At 38.5% G+C, this 13,430-nt stretch overlaps 1 protein-coding gene across 4 annotated transcripts in view; it reads right to left on the reverse strand.

Moving 5' to 3' along the window:
* Positions 1-702: 702 nt before the first annotated feature.
* LOC111862021 overlaps positions 703-13,430 on the reverse strand; it is a 40,676-nt gene continuing 27,948 nt past the window's right edge. For all 4 annotated transcript variants that reach the window (XM_023847062.2, XM_023847064.2, XM_023847063.2 and 1 more), the window contains exons 2-5: positions 7,760-8,005; positions 2,812-2,943; positions 1,993-2,101; positions 703-1,500 (exon numbers count right to left, since the gene is read on the reverse strand). In XM_023847062.2, the coding sequence (XP_023702830.1) occupies positions 1,316-1,500; positions 1,993-2,101; positions 2,812-2,943; positions 7,760-8,002 (669 nt within the window). In that variant the 5' untranslated portion in view covers positions 8,003-8,005 and the 3' untranslated portion in view covers positions 703-1,315. The remainder of the gene's footprint in view (positions 1,501-1,992; positions 2,102-2,811; positions 2,944-7,759; positions 8,006-13,430) is intronic.

The raw sequence follows: 13,430 nt of genomic DNA on the forward strand, positions 1-13,430 counted from the left end.
TTTTATATGAAGTATTTAGATTTTCTCATCTTCTTTTAGTTTGGGTTTCTACAGGAAAATGGCTTTCTGTAGAGCAGAGTTTTTATGTTTCACATGGAATGAGTTAAAAGTCATGTTACGATATGGAGTTACTTCAGCACACTGTAAACTGTACCTTTACCAGCTCCAGCATGCATATGCATACACAGCACTGCAGTGAGTACAGATTATTTTATGGTAATAGGTATCACAAGAATCTCCAACTAATTCAGGTTTATGTATGGTGCATATGTGTGTGTGTATGAACAGGAGAAACCATGTAGACACTTAAATTTCTTTCATGATGTGTACTTGTACCAACCGTCTTACAGTGCACACAGTTTCACCTTTCTCTTCACTACATGTTTCGGCACTAATGTGCCATCTTCAGATGTGGTTTTGTTTATGTCAAACCATTGTATGCCATCATGTCTCCTTTATAAAATGATTACAATGTAAATATGTCATGTATAATAATAAAATTTATATATTAAAACTTTTCAAGATTTATCGTCTATATGTCGCTCTTCAAATTCGTGAGTTACGTAAACAAAACCACACCTGAAGATGGCACATTAGTGCCAAAACATGTAGTGAAGAGAAAGGTGAAATTGTGTGCACTCTAAGATAGTTGGTACAAATACACATCATGAACGTGAATCAGTGCAACAGGACGCTAAAATATAATATTAAATTTCTTTATTTAGTATTGTAGTTTTGAATATGACATTTGGTGAGGTAGGAAATTAAGCATGTATTTCCAAAATTTTTCTTGCAGAAGTTAGACTGAGACATCACCAAAGAAAAAGCAACTTCTGTTTGAGAAATGAAGCTACAGGGATCCATTTGAATGTTGGGGAGGGATGTTCCTTAAATTTAGAGCCAAAGTGAGGGGTCTGCCAGAACCACACCTATTGTTATTGAATGTTTTGTGTGGGTAGCCAGAGCCCTGTAACAAACAGTGGAGCAGCACTAACACCATTTAGTGTAACTTTAAAAAATATACAACTATGCTGAGATAATTTTTGCAGACTTTAAAATAATTATGTAGTAGCTGTGCAAAATGTTTCTTTACATTTGGTTTGGCAACAATTAGAGCCAGGCATGCAAAATGTGATATCAGTTTTAACTGTTCTTTATTTCTTACAAATATTTTCACTGTTGTATTTGGTTGCCAATTAGAAAATATATGCAACTGTAATATAACAAATACTGAAAATTTTATACACAAAAAAATTGTTCATTCACAGACACTCATCATGTTTCCAGTTTCACTACTTTCTTTTGCTATGCTCTATCACATCCGAGAGTCGCTTGTAGTCTGAAGAGTTTTGAACCCTTCAGGAAAATCAGTATCAAGAGCTGGATTCTCCATACCCTGACTAGTAGAAATGTTTGTCTGTGTCATAGATGGAAGGTTCGAAACATTGTAAGATCCTCCATGTGCTGTACCTTCATCTGGAGATTCTTCATCAGACATATCTAGAAATTAGGAAAGACATTTTCATAAATCAGTTCACTGATTTGTAGACCTGCCCAACATGTATATATTATTTATGATTGTTAACTTGCTAACTAAACTAACATGGATGTACTGGTTGCATTTCCTTCATAGCAAATGTAATTTCTGCCGTGTGAGATTTCAGGTTCTCATGGTGATAACGATGATGCCGCCTACTATCTTCTTGAATATGGTTCCGTGTTCTCTGGCAGAAAGGTACCAGAGGAACCTGCTGCCTCCATGCTCCATGTAGAAGATTGAAGATGGAGAGAGGGCAGGTTCCTCAAAAATGTATGTACCTTTCTACCAGAAGAGAGTAAGTAACCTTAATAATTTTCACTGTTAGGTCATCTGGCTGTTCTTGCATAATATATCAATTCCAGAAACTGTTTGCTAGTCAGGTTTTGATAATATTGGCTTCAGGGATTTTGTTAATATTTCAAAAGGTTGCAAACTGGCATAAAGGAACTTACCTCTAAATCTGGATGATCTTCTTCTTTTAATGAGTCTGTATGCAAAAAACGCTAAGCCAAGTAGTAGCATTAATGCTGCAACAACCACAAGTACTCGGTAAACATTTGTCTGCAACATAATGCAACATCAGTATTAATTCAAGCCTTTGTAATAGGAGTAATTCCTATACGAAGTGTAGGGGTTCTTTCATTTGCACAGTTACATGTGTGCTGAGTTCTTATGACAGCATAAGGAATGTAATCATTCTAGTTTATGTCCTTGCATAATTACTGCATGGAGTAGAGTTGATCTTGAGAATCTTATAGTTGCTTAGCTATTCAAGAAATTTCCTGTCTTATGGCACCTGAAGGTTTATTATTGTGTTCACACAAGCGCCTACTACTGGATCCTGTTCTGAGCCAGATTAATCCAGTCCGCATACCTTATGAGGAGTCATTTTAATATTTTCCTATTAAACTAGACCAAATTGACCAGAGTGCTCCTTTCTTTCTCAGGTTTTCCTGCTAAAATTTTGTGTGCCTTTCTCATAACCTGTAACATTCACCATCTGTTTCATCCTCAATATGGTCATTGGAAAAACACCTGGCATAAGTGCATATTGTGAAATTTTCCTTTGTACACCTTTCTCCAGCTGTTATTACTTCCCCTATCTTGGGGTCCAAATGTTCTGCTCATCACCCTCCTTGCAACTATCCTCAGTTCATGTTGTTCCTTTAAGATGAAAGATCATCTCACACAACATTTTAAATTCATGCTCCAGCCTTTAAATTAGTGTTACCAGAAAATGTTAATGGCATCAATTTCATGAAACAACATACTTCAGTATCTGTTTCCCACACTTCTTCCCAGTCTTTCTTCACAACTAACTCTACACCCTGTATGTTGAATGATGGATCTGTCAGTCCTTTAGAGATGCACTTGTAAAATCCAGCTTCAGCTGTTGACACACTCTGCAACACAGGGTTATGAATAGTTAAATATTCCCTTTCTCTGGGGCTGAATGGAAGTCTTATTTTCGTCCATATAAGAAACCCTGTAAATGAAGTACTTAAAGACTCCATAGTTTATATTTTAGTAAGGTACTCAAAACCATATTTATCTCTTATTCTAGTATTTATGTGTCATTCTGTCCACCTTTATCATCTTAGCAGAAAAGAGTGAAAAAAGGGTATCAAATGAGGCATCTTTTTTGCCTTTACATTAAACTCTCGGTTATCTGCAGTAATGATTAAAAAACAATTTAAAACCAATTAAAAACATGGATAATTATAAAATCTGGAAATACCCATTATCCATGCTGCATTCAACCTCAGAAATCAATTATTACTATGAAACTAAACAGTGAGACAAATATCTTTGCAACTGTAGAAAGCAACCCTTGTCCAGTGATAGCAGGGTAGGGTGAAATGTCATAAAATAATAAAATAGAAAATTGCAGCAGGGTGAAATGTATAGTCTACTGCAAATCACTTTAAATTATCACTGATACATATTACTCAGACAGATGTAATAAATGATGGACAACATTTAAATCATTAAACAGTTTTAAAATTCTGTTGCTAATCTGCAAAGTGGGTAATCTAGATCTTACTGTATTTAATTTCAGTTGCAAAGTAGCAACTAGGATGTTGCTAGACAAACAAAATATTGTTGTCTGTAGACTGTAACCTGCAGAGTTAATCTGAAATGCAGTAACGTCATGATCTGGATTACAGGGACAGATCTGCGTTAGTTTGAGTCCCAGTGTACAGATTGGTTACTTAATGATGCTGCCAATATTAAGACTGTATAACATCAATTATAAGATGATTTGTGAATTTGGAGTAGTTGGCATGCAATTTGATGCAGCAAACCAAAGTAATCAGAGAAAACCCACCCCAATACCACAAGCTTCTCTATAATATGTATACTCTAAAATGAAGAAGCAGTTAGGGAGAACAGAAATGGGAGTGCATGCCATAGGAGTACCTCATAGCTGATAACCCTACAAACATGCATACTTCTTCGAGATAAATGGTTGATGTCTCACAAAACAGTAGAGTACTTTGTCATTTAATATAGCTGTCTGAATTTCACACCTGACAAATGACTGTTGGTGTGATCAGTGCACCACCTGCAATGAAAAGGGAACAGAATGCTAACACTAATAAAATTTTATGTGCATATGCTTTAGTGACATTTGATTCCTAGCTAAAGGTGTGTGTCAACTTTTACTGTTCCTTGCACATAATTTAGAAGTGTTCAAAAGTATTACATAATAGATGCTGTATAATTCATTAACTTATAAATGACTGTGTTCCTTATATTTTTTTAGGGTGTCAAAATTTGGAATGAACATTTCTAAATATCCTTAAAATTAGCACACAGAAAGTAATATCCTAATTTTCAAAGGCAGCTTCCTGCTTTCAGCTTATATTTGTTCCACACGATGTTTAATCTAATTTTATAAGGAATTTTTGGTTGATGTTAACATCAGTCAAAGAATGCATTTGTCATTCAACTCAGATATTTTGCTTCCCAACGTTCTCATTCTTAGCAGCACAAACAGATGGAAGACACATAATTATAAATCAGGATTGTAAAAGGGATGGAGAAGAACACCCCAACCCCAATGCAGCATATTCAGAATCACTTTATCCATATGTAGTTGATCATTTCTGTGGAGACAACAAACATGCTTGTACAGAAGTTGTGGACACTTCTTCATGAGAGAGAGTTTCAGAGCCCCTTTTTACTCTGCAAAGGCAGCAGTATTAACTATTCAGCCTTGTTCCAGGATATGGCTAAGTCCTTTAGCATCTGTAAACATGGTAACCATCTTGTTTGCTAATGCCATAGTCTTTTTAATTTTTCTGCAGAGGCGAATTTATGTGTCTCTACTCTGTGCTGGACTGTCTGTTTTTATGAATGAAGTGATGAACCATATATCTTCAAGGTTATCAGAGGTTATGTTACAATTCAGAATTTAAATCAAATGCATGTTTTTCCACAGGGGTATGTTATACTTGTAATGTAGGTATTATATTACAAACTGTGATGGAGCAAGTGCTATACAAGCTGAGCTGCTGACAGCATCATTAAATAAACCATATGTATGTATGTATGAGGGGTAGGCCTTCTCGGCCCTTGCACCTAGACCTCAGTGGTCCATTGTGCTTCCCATTTTTTAATTATTCCCTCAGCAACCCCACGCTTCGGATGAAGCGCAGGATTTTGGATGTGGGGGCGTCAAAATAGTCACTTGGTTCCATAAAGTACTGACCCAAGTGACATAGTCTTAAATAAGCTAAAGCCTCACATTCACACAGGACGTGTGTGGCTGTTTCATTTTCTATCTGACACCTCTCACAAGTGGGACTATCACTTAGTCCCAGTTTGAACAGGTGTCCTTTGAGGTGACAGTGTCCTGTAAATAGTCCTACCACCCATCGTAGCTGGTTCCTGCTGAGCTTCAAGAGTTCCTTCACTCTTTTAGTGGAAGGTCCTCGTATGAGTCTCTTTGCTTCCCTGAGTCCAGTTAAGGATTCCCAGTATTTCTTATGTTTTATGTTAGTCCAGTCCCTGATTGCCTGTTTGGCAACTCCAAGAGAGATGCCACAGGCTGGTTCAGGTCCTATGAATGGATGTTCAGCTCCAATTTTAGCTGATTGGTCTGCTGCTTCATTTCCAACAATACCCTCATGCCCCGGCACCCATATCAGTTGTACCCTGTTATGTTTGGCCAGTTCCATGAGGGTTTGGTGGCAATCCCAGACCAATTTTTAATTGATCTGGTGTTTGTCAAGTGCTTTAAGTTGAGCTTGGCTGTCAGAATGTAGATGTTCCTATTTCTATAGTTCCTATCTAAATTCTCCATAATACATGCTTTAATGGCATATACTTCTGCCTGGAATACTGCCGTGTACTGCCCAAGGCTAAAACTAAGTTTCCGCCTCGTGCCATGGCAGTACACACCAGCTCCAGTGCCCTTATTTGTCTTGGAACCATCTGTATACCAGATCAGTCCCCCTTTTCTGTCAGGCCGAAACCCATCTTCCCATTCACTCCTGGTAGGAAATCTAACCGTGAAGGGTTTTTCATATACATGTCTCAGTATCATTTTGTCAGACCCCATTTGTAATATGGGTTCTTTTTTCATGTCCTGAGTCATGTATGCATGGCCAAAACCATCAGATCTAGGTTTCCACTGCACTGGAGACGGTAAATTCCTGCCCTGGCTTCTGCATCCAACTGTACATGCAGTGGGGGGGAGTCCAAGGAGTATCTCCAGTGCAGCTGTTGGAGATGTTCGAAATGCTCCTGTGATACCTAAGCAAGCCAACCTTTGCAATTTGCTAAGTTCTGTCTTGCTTGTCTTGAGTTTAACTCTGGGCCACCATACTGTGGCACCATAAGTAATTATGGGTCTCACAACTGCAGTATATCCAATGTATAACGTGTGGCTGCAGTCCCCAAGTTTTACCAAACATGCTTCTGCATGTCCAAAAAGCCTTATAGGCTTTGTTAATGACTTTGTCCAGCTGCTTTTTCCATGTCAGTCCCTTGTCTAATTCTAGACCAAGGTACTTGACATTGCTGGAGAGCTGGATTGTCTTATTGAAGAGAGTAGGTTCCTTAAGACCCTTTATATTTCTCTTCCTAGTAAACGGTATAATTACCGTCTTATTGGGATTGATGGAAAGACCTGTTCTTTCACACCATCATTGGACCATGTACAGAGCTGTTTGAAGACGCTCTGATACGGTTGAAAGGAATTTTCCATTTATAAGGATTACTATGTCATCAGCATATCCTACTGTATAATACCCATCATCATTAAGTCCCCACAGGAGATCGTCAACGACCAGAGTCCACAGCAGAGGCGAAAGTACGCCCCGTACGGACATCACCTAGATGCGGACGCCCCCAGGGTTTCTCCCAATAATGTAGCAGCTATGGTTCTGCTTTCCAGCATAGCATTGATCCATGTGCATATTGCAGGCCCTATGCCATGCCTTCCAGCAGCCTGTTTGATTACATCAAATGAGGTTCTATCAAAAGCTCCCTCTATATCAAGGAATGCTCATAAGGCAATATCCTTGTGTTCAATTGCACTTTCTATGCATGTTACCACATTGTGTAGTGCACTTCGGTAGATTTACCTGTTTGGTAGGCATGTTGGTTTCGGTGTAGAGAATATGTCCTCAATACCCCATCCCTGATATGCCTATCCACTAGTTTCTCCATTGTTTTCAAAAGGAGAGACGACAGGCTGATAGGATGATAAGCCTTAGCCTCGGTATAATCAAGTTTCCCGGGCTTTGGAATAAACATCACCTTAACTTGCCTCCAGGCTGTGGGGATGAAACCATATGCCAAGCAGGCTCTATATATGCGGCATAGGTGTGGAACTAAAAGTTCTGCCCCATGTTGGAAAAATGCCGGTACAATTCCATCCATTCCCGCTGATTTAAATGGTCTAAAAGTGTTCGGTGCCCATCTTATTTTTGATTGATAATTATGACTTTGGCCAGGTTCAAGTCTACCCGGTTCATCTTGCTTTGGCAAGTGTCCAGGTTCTGCTGACCCTGTCCATCATCCAAATTGTCAACCAATTTAAATAAACCATAAATAAGTACTGTTTCAATAACATTTCTTTTAAGAAATAAAATTATGGCAAAATTTGAAAACCCTTCATATACAAGATTTAATGTGTTGTTACCTAAAGCCTCAGTACATAATTTGATTGTATTTCATTTCTAGTAGTGTTAGAGGAAATCACCTCACCTTAATGTACAAAGTACCAGACAACACCTCATACTTGTATTTTGCTATGTTGACTTCATTTCCTGGCCCAACTATCTGGTCCCCCTGTAGCTGCCAAAATTGGAACCTGTGGTGGTCATCATTGCTGGGACAGGGTAAAACAGCTGTGCTACCAACATTCACTTCTTGAACTATAAACTGGCTCACAACAGAGTCTAATACTGCAGCCCATATACTTAGCATGACTGCAGCGATAGCCTCCATGATCTGGAAAGAAAAATATTACAAAATTTTAATTCATTGGCATCCTGAGGGGAAATTTTCATACTCTGATATCTATTTTATTAGGTCAAGTTTCTCTAATTATTTTAAGCCCATTAATGCTGAAAAATAATAAAAATTCCAGCATAAAGATAAAAGAGTCAGTAGAATATGAAACCATGTTCACAGGAATTAAGCCTATCAGAGAGGTATAGCCATATCAATAAAGCCTATTGAATGTATAAGCGGTGGGCCTTTTTGGCCCTTGCACCATGACCACAGTGATCTATTGTGCCTTTGAAAGCCTATTGCATCAGTAGATATGATGTAGTCATCCAATAAATTAACATTTTCTATATAGACCAGAAGTTAACGTGTCCCATTAAATTCAAATTCTTCCTTATTCTCTTTGACATTCCTAATGGCATATTCTAAGCTGAAGTTTGAAAGCCGTGGTGACAAACCATCTCTATTTTTTATTATCATCCATTGCTTATCTTCCATCAAAATTGCAACACTTTTACATTCTACACTTCAACACTACATGTTTCGGCCTCAAACAGCCATCTTCAGGTGTTTTTGTGTTACAGATATTTTACTAAAACTGTGTTAAAAACTGATACACTGTTTTAATTCGTGTTAAAATTACACGCTGTAGTCTTCTTTCTAAGTAACGTGCAATCCTTTACAATTTCTGTTGCATATTATTTCACCTCACCCGGGGTGTCGTCATTTTCGTAAATGTATCAAGGTGTATTTTCTCGGCTACTTGCCCCTCACGTTCACGGTCTACTTTCAGTTTTTGACTGCCACATCCTCCTGGTTTGTGTGTGCTTCCTCAACAGCGTGTGGTGTTGTCTTTATGGAAGATAAACAACGGATGCTAATCTGAACAATTGCAACAGGTTACTGAAATACAGAATCTATTTTTTATATTGAGTTTTGATAGGAAATGGCGGCAGACAAAGTTAACCCATACAGAATATTGTACATGCAGCTTTCAGTTACACATTTTGAGTAGGCCAATTAATTTCATGGGTATGCTAAATTAAATAAGAATATTACAGAATACTCCTGTCCTGCATCCTACATAGGTTTCTTGAAGTCTATAAATAGCCAATGTACTCCCCCCCCAAGACCATAAGTAACTAAACTAACTCTACAGAGCTGAGTATTTCTTCAGAAGCCACCAGTCACTCAGCTTCTCAAGAATTTCCCAATATTTTATGGATCATGAAGTTTCATTACTGTGTTCACAGAAGCCTGCCAATAAGCCTGCCGAATTAGCTCTACTTTTGTAATCATCCTTAATTGATTTATATCGTTATACATATCTGTAATATTTTTGTCCCTATTGAAACTTTGACAGTCTATTTAACACTTCCTCAAGCCCTTCTGATACCAGTTCTAGAAAATATTTCCAAAAACCCAGTTGTGAACTGAACATCCATATTCATCTTCTTGGTATTTAATGAATGAACTGGTAAAGACCCATTTTGGCCATCCCTAATCAGAATGGCCAAGGAAACCGAGTTCCTGAATACCTTTTGGTATCCTTTAATTACATTTATTTACTTGACTTGACTTGCCTTCCCTGGGTTGAATTCTACNATCTGACGTTACGTTGAAGAAAGAACTGATGAACACCAGCAGTTTTGTCTGCTTTTGGAATTAAACTTGATAGACCAATGATGGACATCATTTTACATGAAGGATAATGATATTTATTAATAATTACATCAATTAATTTTATGTTAATTTGTATAAATCAGTTCTGTAATGATTTCTTTCCACTGCTGCAGCAGTTCTTTATTCCAAACAAAATGAACAAGCAACGGGTCTCAGAACCTCTTGCTTAAATCAGGAATGGAATACCTGGTGCTTTGTACCATTTCAACATATCAGTGGAAATTTTAATTGCAAAAGAAGAACATGAGCCGATTAAAGTGGTTGCATTGCCTGAAGTGCTTACTACTTGTATCTTAAAACAGTCAAACATTTGGGTCATGGGTTCGAATCTCGCTTGTTGTATTGATGTATATCCATATCTTTTTCTTGTCTGTGTTCTGTGTAGGTAGAGGCCATGCAATTGGCCGAATTAGCTCTACTTTTGTAATCATCCTTAATTGATTTATATCGTTATACATATCTGTAATATTTTTGTCCCTATTGAAACTTTGACAGTCTATTTAACACTTCCTCAAGCCCTTCTGATACCAGTTCTAGAAAATATTTCCAAAAACCCAGTTGTGAACTGAACATCCATATTCATCTTCTTGGTATTTAATGAATGAACTGGTAAAGACCCATTTTGGCCATCCCTAATCAGAATGGCCAAGGAAACCGAGTTCCTGAATACCTTTTGGTATCCTTTAATTACATTTATTTACTTGACTTGACTTGCCTTCCCTGGGTTGAATTCTACCTGAGGGCCATGGAAGCTCGAATTATGAAAAATGTTTGAGGATTCGGATCAAGGGCACAATGAGCACGATACTAAGAGCCAGTTTGTACCTCATGACAGGTCTAACAACACAACAATACATCTAAAGAATTTAAAATTTACTCGAGCCAGTGTTAAACACAATAGACCCTAACTTCAGAGTGATCAAGTGAAATATATTTTCTTTCTGGACCTGTTGGTATTCACTGTATTGACTTAATATCTTCCATCCTATGAGACAAATCCTGAGGACGAAGAAAGTCGTCTCTGGGTTTAGGCACCGTGTATTCTTCGTTTCGGCCGACGTTTCGGAGGAACGTAGCACCTCCATCTTCAGAGCAGTTGAATGGCTTGGAATGCATAGAGCAGTAGCTGCATAGAGCAGTTTCTGCCGAAACGAAGAATACACGGTGCCTAAACCCAGAAGACGACTTTCTTCATTGTCATCGCCGTGAAAACCTCAAAACTTACAAATCCTGAGGACCTTGGACCCTCAGGGCACCCTCCACCAATTGATAACAGCCATACATATATGATAAATATTTAATTCTTATATTTTTCTAGTTACAGCTGATATGGAAGTTTAACTTCGACAATAAGACCAAACACTTAAGTAGTTTGGTTAATTATTGTCTGTGGTTCATTTAGTTGGAGGCTATTTGCTTAAAGCGGAGGTGGAATAACAAAGTTTCCAGCTGCTTGAAAAAAAAATATAATTGTTCTTGTGTGTTCAACATGCTAGAGCGTCAAACAAGTTTACTGTGATTCATGTGATATAGTTCTATTGCAAACCCTTAGATTAGGGAGAAGTATATTTTTTCCTGATTTAATCAACATTGAATGACTACTGGGTGGAACTTTTCTTATGTTAAAACTGTGAAAGTATACACAGTCAACTTAACAGGAGCACTCGGCAGAAGGAATTATAGAAGAACCAATGAATTCACATGAAAATGAAATACACCTACTCTACAAACCAGAGCACATCATGTCTTGTAGGCAATTTTACAGAACAGAAGTTCTTTGTGAGTATGTTTGAATTTCCAGCCGGATATATATATATATATATATATATATATATAATGGAAGTAATGTTGTCCTGAACTTAATTAAATTAAGCTCAACAGTATGAGGACATATGAGGGAGTGGAGGTATAGCTCCATTCTTGACCTCGGCACTGGATGTAGATGAGTGGTTAGTTCCACGTTTCTAACTTTTCTCCTCTGTGGAAACAACGCCTGTACTCATTATGTATGGGGCTAGGTAAGACAGGGAGCCGGTCTCGACGCTGTTGAAAAGAGAAAAATCTCTCTCCCATTTCAGAAATCGAAACCCAATTCCTCGGTCGCTCAACCCCTTAGCACAGTCGTTAAGCCAACTGAGCTAATAAATATTGGAAATAAGTATAGAATGTAATCCAGTAGCTTTCTATTGATGAAGGGATCATCAACGTCATTAAGTGTGACTCATTGGCGACCATACTTAAATTGGAGAGAAGTCAAAATTATATACGCCTTATTTACTTCCTTACTCATAGAACTGAGCCCTTTTGGAGGAGCTGCCAATTGTGCAGCTACTCAAGAATTTCCCAGGATTTTATGGAACCCGAAGGTTCATTACCATGTTCACAAGAGCCCTCCACTGGTCCTTATCCTGAGCCAGATCAATCCAAACCATACCATCCCATCCTATCTCTCCAAGATCCATTTTATTATTGTCCACCCACATATGCCTTGGTCTTCCCAGTGGTCTCTTTCCTTCTGGCTTTCCCATCAATATCCTATACATATTCCTCGTCTCCCCCATTGGTGCTAGATGCCCTGCCCACCTCATTCTCCTTGACTTGATCATTCTAATTATACTTGGAGAAAAGTACAAGTTATGAAGCTCCTCATCGTGCAGTTTTGTCTAGTCTCCTGTCACTTCATCACTCTTCGGTCCAAATATTCTCCTCAACACCCTGTTCTCAAACACCCTCAGTCTATGTTCCTCCCTTAATGTCAGAGACCAAGTTTCACACCCATACAGAACCACAGGCAAAACTGTAGTTTTGTATATTCTAATTTTTATGTTTTTGGACAGTAGACGAGAAGACAAAAGGTTCTGGACTGACTGGTAGCAAGCATTACCCGAGTTCAATCTCCTCTTAATTTCCTCCAGAATCAGGTTTCGATCTGTTATCGTTGCTCCCAAATATCTGAACTGTGCCACATTTTCAAAACATCTGTTTCCTATCTTTATGTCATGATTTTGCTCTGCATTTTGGTGACAAGACAGCAACATATACTTAGTTTTCTCTGTGTTTAATTCTTGACCAGCCTCTTTACTTGCCTCAATTAAAGTTTGTGTGTTTTTCTTTATGGTATCTACATTATAACCCAGTAGATTCACATCATCGGCAAAGGCCAACAGCTTATGTGTCCCGTTTAATTTCAGTCCCACCTGGTTTCCCTGGACCTTCCTAATGGCATATTCTAAAGCAAAGTTTAAAGGGAGTGGCGATAAAGCATCTCCTTGTTTTAGACCATGGGTATCCAAAGTAAGGCCCGCGGGCCACATCCGGCCCGCGAAAGAATTGTGCAGAAATGCGCCAATTGGACTAATTTTCCGTATACTGCGCGGTATTTCTTCGTACTTGTTCGACCTCGATCGGCAGTGTCACTTCGTGGCAATGTAGGTAGCGCGAGCAGTTCGTTACTAGCCGTCTTGTAGACAAGACTTCTTGCAATGGGGCAGTGTAATTGTAATAGATCATCATCACCGCCGGTGTCGTACTTATTACCATTTTTGTATTAAAGGCAACTTATGCCCAGTTTTGCTCTAACTGTTCCGAGAATTGGTAGCGAGGAATGTTGATAAGGCCACCGGAACTTTTGTCCATTCTACGGCGGCCGGCGTGGTACGGCTATCGGTTACCCCTCCCAGCCGACAAAGGATGTTTCCAGAACGTTCTCAGTGTGTAGGAGGAGAGGAGTTCAGTTCGCAGG

The sequence above is a fragment of the Cryptotermes secundus genome, unplaced genomic scaffold (genome assembly GCF_002891405.2).
Source record: "Cryptotermes secundus unplaced genomic scaffold, Csec_1.0 scaffold181, whole genome shotgun sequence".
Taxonomy (NCBI): Eukaryota; Metazoa; Arthropoda; class Insecta; order Blattodea; family Kalotermitidae; genus Cryptotermes; species Cryptotermes secundus.